The following is a 14,681-nucleotide window of genomic DNA, read 5'->3' as shown; positions in this document are numbered from 1 at the left end:
CAGCTATGCTGTTTATCTTGACTAAGACACATCTTCTAGGTACAATACTAGTACACTATATCCTACAGGACAGCAATGCTGGATGTTCTAATTCAAATAGCCCTTCCTCTAGGTTTAAAGAGATAGTTATAGCTCTTATCATTGTATAGGCATTGTATATAAAAATAATTTTGAAATAAAATCAAAATTGAGAGTTTTAGAAAATATAACTGTTTAATTTTTAATCTCAAAAAAAGTCAAAAGAAAGCATTGTTTTTCCAAACAAGTACTATGGGACTATGCAACAGAAAACTTGAGTTCTTGTTCAACGTCTAACCCTACCAACCAATCTGACCCACAGCAAATTGTAGGGGGTAGTTAAAAGTAGCTAGTTGGTAGAAAAAACTGAATTCAGGTTTCATTAATGCCATTAATTTTATCTATGATAATTATGTTTTCTTAATTGTAAAATAAAGATGAAAATTCTCACATCATAGGTCCTTAGGTTGATCAAATGTGACTGTCAGTGAAAGTACTATGAAACACTAAAGTAGAAAAGCTATATGATAGGTGACCCCTTTCTGCCATTGTCCACTGGCACCCCTGCACAGCCCCTGCCCTGACCCACAACATACTGATGGAGAAGGGAATATTACATCCCTCAGAAAGGTGGGAGAACCACTGCTGTAGAGCAGTATCAAATGTTACAGGGTATGGGGGACAGATTTCTCATCTGTAAAGGGAGAAAACTGAAAAATTCACAGATGCCTTTTTTTGTTAGTCTATGATTCTATAACTGTGTGAATTTTTATTTTAAATAAAGCGCTCAAATTTTACAACACACACACGTGCATACACTAACATATGGAGCTTATTTTTGTTATGAGATAAATACTTTTGTAAAGTTAACAAGGCATTTTAGATAAAAAGCAAGTAACAAAACTCAGTGGTTACTTGAGTTCTGAAGGACTGACATACCTGTGCAGACGTCATGTGTTAGAGTTCACATTCTTATTTAAAAAAAAATAAGAAGGTCAAGGAACAACTTATTTTTCAAACATCTGGCTAATTTGAGATAATTTTAACTTAGGCCAATAAAGTGATTTAAAAAATCCTAAAACTTCACAGCTAAAAATAATGAGGTATGTTACTTAAATAAACAATCAATATGAACATTAGAAACAATTACCAAAACTTCAGTAGCCTAAAAAAAAGGCTATTATATATACACCCAATAATGGTTATATTTAAATAGAAGTTCATTTGCAGAGTAAGACAACCACATGAAATGCTGTTTACAGAAATTTACAGATGAAAGTTTGCTTTTCTCTTACACATAAGAAGTTTTTCTCTTATACCTAAAAATCAAACAACTCCTTATTAGGTAGAATCATTTCGATTTAACTGTGAATCACTCATATCATTAATCTATGGTTCTGGAGGGTTACCATGAGGTATTCAAAATAAGGCATCAGGAAGAACACAAGAACTGTCCAATCCAGTCAATAAAAGTTAGAAGACTCTCCCAAGCATCATAAGGAAAAGGAAAGGTTAAAAAACTGGATGGTAGTATTTTGTAAACACTGCAACGTTTTATGGAACAAGATGACTTTTCACTGAAAATAGTCTCTGACCCTTTTTCCCCTTTTCTTCTCTTTTTTAACTAAAGAAACAGCTACTTTTCATTCTCCTAGGCCTAGATCAGTCTTGTCATCTATTTAGCTCTCTTCACATTTAAATATTTCCTCTCTTTGGTCCTGGTGACTATCAGGTCTTGTCAGGTCTTACCTTCTTTCTCCAGTGGATTAGGCAGTTTCATGCACACAGCCACATCTGGAATACTTTCTCCTAACTAGCCTCCCAAAGCAGCTGCAGTGGGAACAATCTGAGAAGTGGTGTACTGAGGGAAAGAGCACTAACTTATGTTTTCTTGCCTCTTGTACAGGAAGAAAGTTTATAATAGGAATCAAACCTTAACTAAAAAGAGTCCGAAGGACAACTGTTACGAACTACTTTGAATGGGATCTAAATGTTTGCTTCAATAAGATTGTTCTCTTCATCTGTCAATATGATTCAAATCATGCTTAAGAGGAAATTAAAATAACACACTATTTCCCTTCTTTATCCATTGTTCTACAAGCTTTCTTTAAAGTTCCCAAAGGGATAAAAACACAATTCTAGGAGATTTTTATCCATATTTTAAATATAGCTGAAAAACAAGGATTCAGTGTCCTTAAATTTCTCCCTATTTACAATGTAGCTATGGTTGACCAATTTTTTTTTGGAAAAAAAAAAAAAAAAAACTTCCATTGTTTTTAATGCATGTAATTGTGTACTCAAAAAAAAAAAAAAAAAAAAAATCCACGTTACTTTTTTCATTAGCTGATTTGACCAGCAGGGGGAGCAAAAAATTTAGTCTCTATCATTAAAAGTTGTCACCAAAATGCACTTAGCACTTTATAAATGTTTAAAAGACATTTTGTGTATGCTATTTAAAAATGTTAAAAGAAACAACACACACAACAGTTCAGAATTTAGTAATTCTAGAAATTAAAAGGAACTTATTTGACTTATATGAAAGTACCCACATAAGAGTGTCGTTCCATCTGTTACCATGTCAGAGTTCCAACTACCTAACATTTTGTATAGATTTTTATATTCTGCTATTATATTAAAATGAGCAAACTGTTCATCACATATAATTATCAAAGAAGAGGGACCCTAATAGAAGACAAGAACTTACACTTTATTATGAATTCTAGGACAAGTTTAGACCAAAACAAAATCAAAAGGAATCAGTGAAATAGGACAATGGTTTCAGTGCACTGATCATAATCATATTCCATACTCATTGTAATGAGAAATAAACTATGTTAGGAATTAAAGAAACAAAATATAAGTAGAAATAAAGGGAAAAGTAGCTTACAGGAAAATGTAAAATATTCCAAAGAGCTTCTCCTGTTTTCACTTTTTAGTTGTAATTAAAGTATCAAAAACATATTCAATGACCACAAAAAAGGAACATAATCACATCAGCAGTTGAAATTTTGCAATAAATGAAACATCTCCACTAATGTAACACACAACACTCACCTAAAAGGATATGTATGGGCAGAATCAATTATCCCATTTTCCAATTCCTAAAATAATGAAGTGATTCTAAAACTACTAAGAACAATCACTAAAGCGAGTTTCATAATTAATTTCAAAAAGAAAAATAGCACATATTCCTTAAGTGCAATTTATAGCTGCAGCTTTTCGCCAGCACACATATGCCTGTTTCCTCATGTGTAAGCTAAGAACATCACTGTACCTCCCAGCCTGAGAAGTACAATACTTTAAACCAAGTACAGTGCCTCCCACAAGGTGGGCAGCTGAGCAATTACATTTTCCTGACCCTGGCTACACAGTTCCAACTCCTAAGGATCAGTTCCCACTATTCAAAAAGAATTTTAGCCAAAGTGTATCAAAATGATTATTTTTATCTTGTTCAACCTGAAATTTATGTTAGCAAGAATATCACTGGGTAAAAATTAAAAGTCAGTACACATTGGTCTTTGCCACGTGCAGAAACCTTAAGTGGCCTTTCAAAGCCCAGTCCTAGAGGATTCCTATGCGCTCCCTTCGGGTGTACAAGACCTTCACAAACACCTAGCCTAGCCTCTTTCACCCTTTCCTTACCACTGATATGCCACAAGAAAGGCTCCCCCAAAGATGAGACAAACAGTGGCAGAGACAGAACTTAAAGCCCTGTTTGATTTCAAAGCCTCTGTTTTTAACTATTATGCAATACTGATTTGAATTTGAATAAGTTCTCTCAAAGTTTTCTTGGGCATCAACATCCTGCATGAAAGTGAAAAAGGGGTTACAGATCAGATATCCCCTAGTGGATGACAGAAATCTAGATGGGCTGATCCCACTGCCTCAATGTCACATAGTTCTATACCAACTCTTTGTGAAACATAAACCTACAAAGTCAATTTGTTTTTAGAATAAATTAGCTACTTCTCATTTCACACATATTTTTTGGCTTTTTTTTTTCCCTTCTTATTTCACACATTTTTTTTTTTTTTTTTTTTTGGCTTTTTTTTTTTTCCTCTAGCTCACTATTTAAAACTGGTCTCTGGAAGTTTTTTTTTTTTTTTTTTTAACCTACCTCTTCCATTTCAAAGGAGTCCTTTTGCTGTGTCATTATATTTCTTATGGATGGGATCGTCAATGGTGCACAAGGTTCTTTTTCGAGTACAGACTCGGGGACATTTTTCAGTTCACTGCTGGTTTCCAACTCACTCTGGCCGGAAATGTTGAAACCACCACCTGAATCAGGTTCTACAACAGACTCCTCAGGCAATTTACTCTCATGACTTTGAGTCTCTTTACTCTGTTCACTTTCAGTTTTTTGGTTAAAATTACTATTTGCTTCATCAGAAACTCTGTCAGTGTCAGCATTCTCCAAAACCACTGCAGAAACACCTGAGGCTTCTTCTTTAACCGTAGCTAACATAGATGACGAGTCTTTCTTCTTTACAACTTTTTGAGATTTTTGATCACTTTTATTGCCACTTTCTTCAATCATTGAAACATTTGGAATCTTTCCTTTTTCAATTGCTGGGGAAGGACTGCTACCTTCTCCTTTCTCTGTTTTATCAACGCATAAATTCAGTTTTGATAGTGTTTTCATTAATCGATTTGCAGTGTTACTTCGAGTTAAAGGTGGAGGCGAGTCTGTCTCCTTGTTAGAGGTCACTGAGGACATACTTCCAATTCTCTGAAGGGGAGTCCCAGAGACTTGGGAATATAAAGAAGAAAATGCATTGGCCACAGTAGTAAGCACTTCAATTTGACGAAAGCGGCCTACAAAAAGAAAAAAATAATAATTATTTATACATTTTTATGTTTGTATATGTACATATTATTAAACATATGGTGTTGTTTAGAATTCTAGTAACTGAACTTAGATAAAAAAATTATATGATCAATTTTTTTCTTTATCTAACATTTTAGCCTTCTCTCATTCACTGGGTAGAGAGAAAGAGGAAGATTTTTACTCTAAACACTAGAATTTACATTTTTAAAAAAGATATCAGAAATAAGCACATAGCATGATGGCAATACTGAATAAAATAGAACTAGCTATAGATCTATAGTTGTGATTTTATGTCTTAGATGATTAAGAGTCTTTCAAATGCCTTCCTAAAAGTTAAAATGCAAACAAGCATATATTTTATTTTAATTTTTGGTTTTTCTTTATTTGTTCTAATTAGTTGTACAGGAAAGTAGAATGCATTTAGACACATCACACATAAATGGAGGACAACTTCTCACCCTTCTAATTATACACGATGTAGAATCACACCAGTCATGTAATCGTACATGCACACTTATACTGTCCGATTCACTCTATACCCCCGTATCCCCTCCCCTCTGTCAAGTATATATTTTAGACCTAATAGGGATGGATTTAGAGCTCTTAAAATTCTGAACAAACTAGGGAATCCTGTTTCTGAACCACTAGTCAACAAAAGAAAAATAAGCAAACATGTGAAATGGTCAAATTGGTCATGCTACTTCAGATTTACAGAGAAACATCTGAAATTGATTGGCTTTATTTAATACTACAAGGCCACCCCGCTACTTCTTTCCTTCTTGAACAAATGTAATGTGGAGACATCACAGGTAAAGAAAGTTATGGTAGCATTAAAGTGAGTCAAGAACTGGGGAAGAGAGCAAGAATAGCTAATTTAATCTTTATCAGTAGAATAATAAAAATTCTGATTAAGTAAAAGCTAGTGTTCATTAACCTTATTCATTCTCAAGTGCTCTTCCTAAAAACCAATAAGCCCTTAAAAATAAGACCATCTTGCTACAGATGCTATGATTTTAACAAATAATGTGCAAACACTTAAAAACCTTACTTGTTAAAGCATAATTTGGGTTCTCTACTTCCATCCGTTGCATTTGAGCACTCAAAAATACTTTAATATCTATCCCTCTGGCAAATGATGAAGAATTAAAAAATCTGGAAGGAATTTTAGAAGCAATATCTGGTTCATCTCGTCCAAATCCAAGATTATAAAGAATTTCTTCAGGATCTTCCTCATAAAGTTCCAATAATTCTGAAACACTATAATAAAAGAAAAAAACCAAGATATAAATTTATAGTCCACTCCACATTATATATTAATCCATATTCTTGCTTTCCTGTGATAAAATCGTTTTCTTAGCTTCTGCTCTTTATTATTTATTTCTACGTTTTTATACATTGTGTGCAAATGGGACGGATGTACAGTCCTTAGAAGGGGTTCATTCTCTCAGGCTGCCAGTGTTGGGAAAAAAGAGCTAATCCCTAAGAACACAGAGACTCTCTACAGATTCCTCACCTTATTTTTTTGTTTGTCATTTTAAGAGACACCCAGTAAAACAATAAAATAACCAAAGGACAGATAAGGCAAAGAAGGATTAAAACATAAGTAACAATAATGGAAAACTACACAAGGAAGTTGGTAGAACTTTGGAACTGAGGAACATACTGCGAAACTTGAGTTTTCCTAGGAGAGGCAATAAAGGTAACAACCTGATCTCAGAAAGGGAGGAGGAGCTTCCTTTAAACTCTTCTCTCAGCAGGTCCTCTCAGGAAGTAGGAGGAGTAAGGTAGGGGGAACAGGTTATATAAAGGTAATTTCTTGACCTGATTCTGTTGGGAATTAAATTTTTATTACCCTTCCCTCACATACCAGTGATAATCCAAGCTAAGAATCACTAAAGAAAACAGAAAAAATTACAGATAGAACTTGAACAGGAGGACATATGAATTTATTTCAGAGAAATGCTCATATTGCAATACAAAATTTGGATAAGCTTAAACAGATTCCATAGGCACATGCACACGCTTATTGTAATATATATTTTAAAGAGTTCTGGTTTAATATTTTGAAGAGAAATTCATTCTTAAATATCAAGCTTTAAATCAGAAAGGTCTATTCTGATTTTTATGTTAGAGTTAACTCAAGTACCTAACAAAATGGGAAATTTGGGTTCTCTACAAGTAAAAGATCCTTTTCTGTGCAGTTTCTTTTTCTGTTTGACAGGACTCAAAGTATTTATTCTCTAATGGATTCCAGCAACATTATAAACATTTTTGGTTGCTTTTTATTTAATCTCACAGTTTTTTAAAAAAGAAACTATTGTCAATTATACCAGTTCAGGAAACACTTCCGGTTCCTTCTGATTTCATTCTATTAAGGTCAAATCTCAGACTGAAAAACTGACCAGTAGTTCAGTATTGTCCAGTGTCACCCTACCAGTAACTTCAGAATGAGTTACCTTGAGACTGTCCCACTGCTTTTCCCAGATCCAGTAGAATTCATACTTCTCCCTTTCTGATGAAACTGGAGTCTTCTCTCTTTTGCCAAGATATTATTGCTAGAAACATAATAAGATAATATAAAACTTCATTTTTACTAATGTTCTTCATTTTAAAAAGGAACAAAACAAGAGAGTTACATACCCGTTTTCAATTTGAGCATCACTTTCATGGAGGTGGTTGGCTACAGAAAAAGAACAAATGTAGAGTACAACTTATTAGAAGGGCTGTAATGACAATAACACAATTATCAAGAAACAAATTACCTACAATATTATAGCCAAATGCCTAATATTTCAAGTCTTGTCTTGGCTCATTAAATCTGCATCATTAAAAGTAATATACAGATCAATAAGATCTGTAGCTTTTGTAGGTTGTTTTCCTATTTTGACCAGCAGCTTTTGTAGGTTGTTTTCATATTTTGGCAACACAAAACTTGATTACTTAAAGTAAAAAAAACTATGGCTAACCAATTAAGTTTCTTTAACAGGTTAGAAAAAGTAATGAAAAGGTTTGCATGTTATGTGGTATATGTAGTACTGTTAATTTTAAAAGCTATTAATGAGAAATACCTTAAGAGCAATGCATGATTTAGCACTATTTAATGTACAAATAGTATTCAACTATTTTCAATGTGTTTTTAAAGTAACATCCAATTTTTCATATACACAACCTGAAAATTTCTACTCATTTCAACACACTTTCTTTTAAAAATTCCCTTTTAACTATACCTGAGATTAACAAGGCCTAAGCAAATTAATGTTAATTTTTAGAATAAAATTTACTTCATTTAATCTTAATGGGCAAATATAAAGAATGAAATTAATTAGAAACTATTTCAGCACACTTGAATTTTTTTAAAATTTCTGATCTACAAAATCATGACAGTTTGTTTCTTTGACCATCTGTCAGAATGGTGCCTGACATATACCACTCAGTAAATGTTTACTCAAGGAATGAAAATAGCCTCAAAATAATTTTCAGGAAAACAACATAATAACTTTATTCATTTATGGGACTCCTTATTAGGTTTTGGTTTTCAATAAAATCATTCAATGTTAGGAAACCACCAAGGCAGATATCAAAAGTGTTATTTATAGTAATGCCAAAATGCATTTTAATAAGAGGTTAACAAAATGTTCAAGTGCACTGAATGAGAATCAGGAAGTTGAAGATCTTAAGGAGTTTGTTCCTTGAAACCATATTAACAGAAATAATAAAAACATATTGATATATTCAGACTTTTAGGTGTTAAAAGGTTCTAAATTAGTAATATCACAGATGGATTTAAAACAGAAGATCAAGGATACTATTCAGTGCACAAATTCACTATCAATGTAATTTTTAAACATCTAATAAAATTCTTACCAATTCTTTCAAAAATACACATATTAATAATAGAACTATATAGTAATAACCTTTTCAAATGATGAAATAAAGCATGATCAATGAACTATGAAATTCTAATTAAAACACTAGCAAAATAGTTTTCAAATTCCTAATTTTAAATAGTGTAAAACTGCATTGTGAGCCCACAGGAAAATATTAACTGTGAAAATATAAAAACTGTGCAATACACTTTTAAAATATTTAATGTAGTCTGGAATAGACACAAGTACAATGATGTCTAACTAAATTCCATTAACACTGCATTTTCTCTTTGTCTTTTAATCTGCTAAAAAATCAGGAAAAAGAGGAAGGAGAAAAAGGAGACACTTCAATGCAAGGAGAAAGACAAGCTGCAGCTGCATGACATAAGTCCACACTAAAAATAAGCTTTACTTTAGTTTTCTCGTGTATAAATATTTAAGCTTCCTTCCTTCTTCAGGATGGTTCTCTCAGTTATAGCACCACAGTTTTTCACCAACAGTGCCTTTAAACATTCAGTGGTGTTCCTGCACCATCCCTATAAGTATCTCACAGACCATGACTAGATTATAAAAGAAAATTACTGTGAAACATGTCTGAGGCATTTTCATGACCTTTTAAGTTTAGCACTGAGGATCATAAACTTGAAAACACTCCACATTTTATTTAAAAAATAATAAAACTCCATAAAAATACAATTCTTCCAAAAAAACATACCTTCAGCTCCCAATGACAAATCATCTTCAAAACTTCCTCCATTTCTCACAAGCACACCTAAAAGAAACAGGAAAATTCAGAAATCCTGGTGATCTGTTCTTCCCCAACCCCATGTAAAAAACAAACAAACAAACATTATTTTAGTTAACCCAAACTGATCAAGCAAAACATTTTATCAGACATGTATGTACTCAGACATGAATGTACTCAGACATCATGATAATCATATAATTTTAAGAAGCAAGCATAAGCTTTTACTTTATCTTAAAGAAACCCTGTTTGTGGCTAGGTAAAGCTCTCAAAGCTAGATATACAGCCTATCATACTTAAGCCTCTAAAGATGTTCAAGTAGATAACATATCTTACCCAAGTGTTTCATGGAAAACCAGATCCTAGAGCAATCATACCTCTTAGCCCCTTTCACATTAAGCCAGGAGCTCAAGCTAGATTTTTCTGACACTGTAAATGTTTTTATATGCTTTGCCACTACCTGCACATTCTTGTTGTACTTTGAACTTGAGAATTCTCTCTTGGGTGGTAAAATTTCAGGTGTGTCAATGTCAGTTAATGTAAGCAAGGAATGTTGCACTAAAGTTGACATAGTTTGCTCATAACATTTCCCTTATGTTTTCATATCATATTTCTATATGTAATCTTTATAATACCTAACCATACAATAATTCATCATACTGTGGAAAGGTTTGGTAATTTGCTTTAATTTTCCTGTCTTATGGTTTATGACACTTCTTTCCCTTTGAGCTTCTAGCTTAGAACAGTCTATTTTATAAACACCACTTTTATAATTGATACATCCACTTTTACTCAAGGACAAATGAAAGAGGGCCCTCATTAAAAAAATTAAAATAAAAATGAATTTAAAAGACCTAAAAGAGCAACTGCTTCTTACCCTTCAGTGTTCCGGTGCTTTGCTCATCCAGTGAGGCTCCCAAAGGTGTACTAAAACCACAAAAACATAGAAGCCTATCTTGTGAAAAGCTGTCTGGAGAACTGTCACATACAGCCTTACTTAAAGAGTTATAGTCAAGTAAGCGTCTAAGCAATTTAGCTCTCCTCCCAACACACACAAGGAATGTAAGTGGATTACATAAGTAATATCCTACTAACTAAGCAAATACCTATTGTCAAGTCACTTCACCAGGAATGACTTAATCACTTCTGATCTGCCAGCAATTAAAAACTAGAATAGCAATTAAAAATCATATGAAGTGGCATTTTCTTTGCAAAAACAAAAGGGGGGAGCAAAAAAGAATGACAATATAAATTAAGAAAATATCTGTTCCTCTCAAGCCTTTCCACAGAAAGAGAAAACAGATTTAGAAGAAAACAAATCTTCAGTAGCAGGTAAATTAAACCTTAGTCAAATTAAAAATTTAAGAATCTACTTAGAAATGAGGTTCAACAGTTTGCTTAAACGTCATCTGCCAATTTATCACTAGCATTTCTAAGCACCACCTGGTACCTCCTCTACCCCAGCAACTACCTATTCTAATATAAAGGGTGAAGCCTAAAATCCACTTTTTCCTTTTAAACTAAAAATTTCATACTTTTTTTCATTTAACTATGAAAATTAGTTAAAAATGGCTTGAAAATAAACATTAAGAATCAGCTAAATTTGTTTTCACATTTTTATAGTCCAAGTACAACTGACTTAGAAATTTCTCTTTTCAAATACAAAACACTTTTACTTTTTTCAAAATAAGTTAGAGTAAGAAACATTGTGTTAAGTTGTTTAGGATACAAACCTTTTTTCAGTAACAACTGACACCTGTTACAAATTCACATCAGATATAGGATTAATCATGAAAATATCTGTTTCAAAGAAATGTCACTGAAATGCCAATTAAAATTTAAAACCTTCTGCAAGCAAATATTCAAGCACTGGTAGTTTTTTAGAAAGTAGTGCTTCTGAAATGTAAAAGAATAACAACCAATTGCCATAAAGATACTAATAAAACTTTTAAACTAAGGTTTTACATACATTTTAATAAAACTCTATGCCTTTAAAAAGTCTTTCTTTTTCCCTGATGGCTCCTTTCTTAGGTCAAAACACTATATTACTCTGGCCACAGATGTCTCCACTGGTCTGTGCACTAACAGAAAATAGCAAAGAAGAATATAGCTGGTATTCTTCTTCAAAAACAAGTCTACACTTTTATAGTTACTCCCTCCAAATTCTATCAAAATCTCTCTTTTTAGATATCGATTCAAGTAATTTGTTTCCATTTAGTTTAAAAAGAAATGGTTCTCAAAATAAAGACTCCCTTTAAGGAAACAAAGCACTGTGTCTTTATTCAGGATACGGACAGCAATGAGAAAACAAAGAATATTTGAGACCTTATCAAGGGGGAGGGGATGCCCAATTCTGGGAAGAACTCTAAATAGATATTAAAAAAAAAAAATACAAGTACATATATACTAGCAGTCAACTCCATGATAATACAGCAACATTAAAAGACTACTTGTTCTAGTTTTCCCCAATACAAATGAATGATGCTTTTTCATAGAACAGTTGCAATTGTAGGAACAAGAAGGAAAACTATGAGAGGAGTAGCAGAATGTATCTACAGAAATCAAGTTTAGCAACAAAACTTCTGGAATTTTCAGGGATGACTGTTTCCCAGTGAATGTCAGCGTTTGCTCTTGCACTTATCTGGAAAGACACTTATTTACTACCTAAGTTGATAAGATCTCTTCCACAATCTTAATTCCTACACTTCATAAAACAAATGTTATTTTCCTCTTGCTCTTAACTTTCTAAAATTCTTTTGAACGTGCACTTGAATTTAAACAATGAAACACTACAAACTTATTTTGAATGCAAAACCTATATTAAGATAGCAAGAGTAAGTCAATACTGTATTTAGGACTATATCTAAATCAAGACTGAGATTGAAGATTTTTAAAGAACTGAGAAAAAGTAACAAAACATCCTCTTCGGACACTTTTCTTAAGAGGAAAGTTGAAAGATTGGTTTCACAAGGTCTCTCCTAAAATGTCCAGAAGATGCTTAAAATTTCAACCTTTCAAATTTTATCCTATACTTGTATTTAACAAATAAATAAACCAGTGGCACACTATTATTATTTCTTGATCCTGTTGAGTAGAGGCACTTTGGAAATGAGGGGGTTAAATCAGAGCTAGATTGCTAATCTGGGGATGACTTTAAGCAGTGTATTCACCTCTGTGCATCTTGAAAGAGGTCCACATAGTGTATTTTATAATATCTTAGCAGACAGAGTCTATGACACCCCCCAAAAACGGTGTTCTGTAGTGAAGAGATTCAGTAAAGCTCCAGTCAATTAATCAAAACGGGACATTAATAGAGTGATGGCCAACATTTCATCTGTCTTCAGGGGGTAAAAATAATCTGGCATATAGGAGAATCAACTTTCAAAAACCAAATAACTTCCCAATTCTAGTGGCTTGAAAAAATCATTAAGATAAACCTAAATTGAAAGAGCAAAAGAAATGCTCAGAAGCAAACACCAAAGGTTTAAAAGTTACATTCTTCACCCAAGATTTTTATAACCAGCAAATACATTGGAAACAAAACATGAAGCAAGCTTATTTTACTACATTCAGATTCACTTGCAATATGATTCATCTCCTCTGTATTTTATCAAACATTTTTGTACCCATTGCCAAAGCATGCAATTAAACAGATTTATGCAGTCTGAATGCCTTCAAAGCTTTATTTCCTTTTGTAAATTCCAGTACCATCTGACAAATCTTTGTCCAAGAAGTAAACGCGCAAGTACAAAGTTAGCTAGTTTTAGCAGCTCTCCAAACAGAATTAAGGCACAGAAATTAAATTAAAGCCGAGTTAGTGTAGTCTAACCCACGTTTGAAAGGAAAATCATTTGATGCCACATGTATATATGCCAAAAGGAAAGCAAAATAAAATATCCTGTAAAATGTCAGAATTCTTTCAAACAAAAACAGGGCAAACGTAGCAGCATCATGGCATAATGCTAACTGTAAAGTCAACGCAACACGGTCTCCAAATAATCAACAGCCACAGTACTTGCATTTCTAATCGCTTAAGGGAGGAAGCTATCCGAGTCTCACTTTCCGGTTCCTCGCTTACAACCGCCACGGGACCCAATGGGACCCGGCCCGAATTACTAAGCTCCGGCGTCCTATCGGTGTTCATCTCCCTCCCGAACCAAAAGGGGACTCACCGGCAGTCCTTGAGCCATATCGCGATCTTCTCGTTGGGCACGTTTCCTGCGGGGCAGAGCGAGGAGACAGCTCATTACCAAGGCAAGAGGGACTCCTGTTGTTGGGTCAGCCTGAACACTCCCGTATGGAAAGTCTACTAGGGGCAAAATGCAGCCTGAGCAACAAGTCTTAGTGCCCATCTGAAGGGAAATCAGAAGGCACCCAGGTGTCTATGTGGACGCTGGAGACGCCAGGTCACGCGCGCGCGTCGGAAGTGTCCCCTGTCCCCTCGGCCTATCATGCACCAAGAATCGCCCAGAACTCGGCAGGCGCCCGGGGCGCACGAGACTTTCCGCCGCCCGCAGTCCCTGGTCTCCCGCGCCCGCCGCCGCCCGGCCCGCGCACCAACCTCTCCCGGTGGGTGCAGGCAGCTTCGCGCCGGGGAGGTCCTCCTCGTCGTCCTCGTCCTCGTCCTGCGTCGTCGCTTCTGTGGACAGATCCTCCGTCTCCGACGCCTGCCAGGAGCTTCGGCACTTGGCCCAGGCCTTCCTCCGGCGACTTGCTACTTGCCACTCCAGTTCCTCCTCCGCCTCCGCCGACGCCGCCAGGGGCCGGTTCATGGCCGCACCGGGGGCTCCGCTGCCCCAGCCAGAGCCTGCGCGAGACACGGCGGCGGCAGCAAGGACCCCCGCCCCTGCTGTCAGCGCCCGACCGGGCTGGGGGCCCGGGGAGCGGGCGCCGGAGGAGGAGGGGACAGGGAGGGAGGGAGGGAAGGAAGGGGAGGGAGGGGGCGGAGGGCCAGCGCTTCACATGAAGCCGGCCGGGCGCGGCGCGGGAGCGCGAGTGGCCGGGGCGAGCGCGGCAGGACCAGAGCGCCGCGGCCCCCGCCCGGCGTGCCCGGGGCGGCCGGCCTCCGCGCGTCTGCGCGCCCCTCCCTCGGCGCCGTCCCACGCCCCCTTCCGGCCCGGGGCGCGCGGGCGCGGCGGGGCGGGGCGCGGAGCGGAGCGCACCCGCCCCCGTTGCTGCCCACGGAATGGGCGAGATTTGTTTGTTAGTAATCTTTTCTTCTGTC

General features: G+C 35.9%; 1 protein-coding gene across 5 annotated transcripts in view; it reads right to left on the bottom strand.

Annotated features, from left to right (window-relative positions):
- Positions 1-14,365, bottom strand: part of Itprid2 (ITPR interacting domain containing 2) — a 36,632-nt gene extending 22,267 nt beyond the window's left edge. For all 5 annotated transcript variants that reach the window (XM_047547228.1, XM_047547230.1, XM_047547231.1 and 2 more), the window contains exons 1-8: positions 14,019-14,365; positions 13,630-13,675; positions 10,335-10,384; positions 9,428-9,484; positions 7,487-7,526; positions 7,303-7,401; positions 5,895-6,103; positions 4,136-4,833 (exon numbers count right to left, since the gene is read on the bottom strand). In XM_047547228.1, coding sequence (XP_047403184.1) covers positions 4,136-4,833; positions 5,895-6,103; positions 7,303-7,401; positions 7,487-7,526; positions 9,428-9,484; positions 10,335-10,384; positions 13,630-13,675; positions 14,019-14,229 — 1,410 coding nt within the window. In that variant the 5' untranslated portion in view covers positions 14,230-14,365. The remainder of the gene's footprint in view (positions 1-4,135; positions 4,834-5,894; positions 6,104-7,302; positions 7,402-7,486; positions 7,527-9,427; positions 9,485-10,334; positions 10,385-13,629; positions 13,676-14,018) is intronic.
- Positions 14,366-14,681: the final 316 nt, after the last annotated feature.

Source organism: Sciurus carolinensis, chromosome 3 (genome assembly GCF_902686445.1).
Source record: "Sciurus carolinensis chromosome 3, mSciCar1.2, whole genome shotgun sequence".
NCBI classification, from domain to species: domain Eukaryota; kingdom Metazoa; phylum Chordata; class Mammalia; order Rodentia; family Sciuridae; genus Sciurus; species Sciurus carolinensis.
This window is presented reverse-complemented; position numbering and strand designations above follow the sequence as displayed.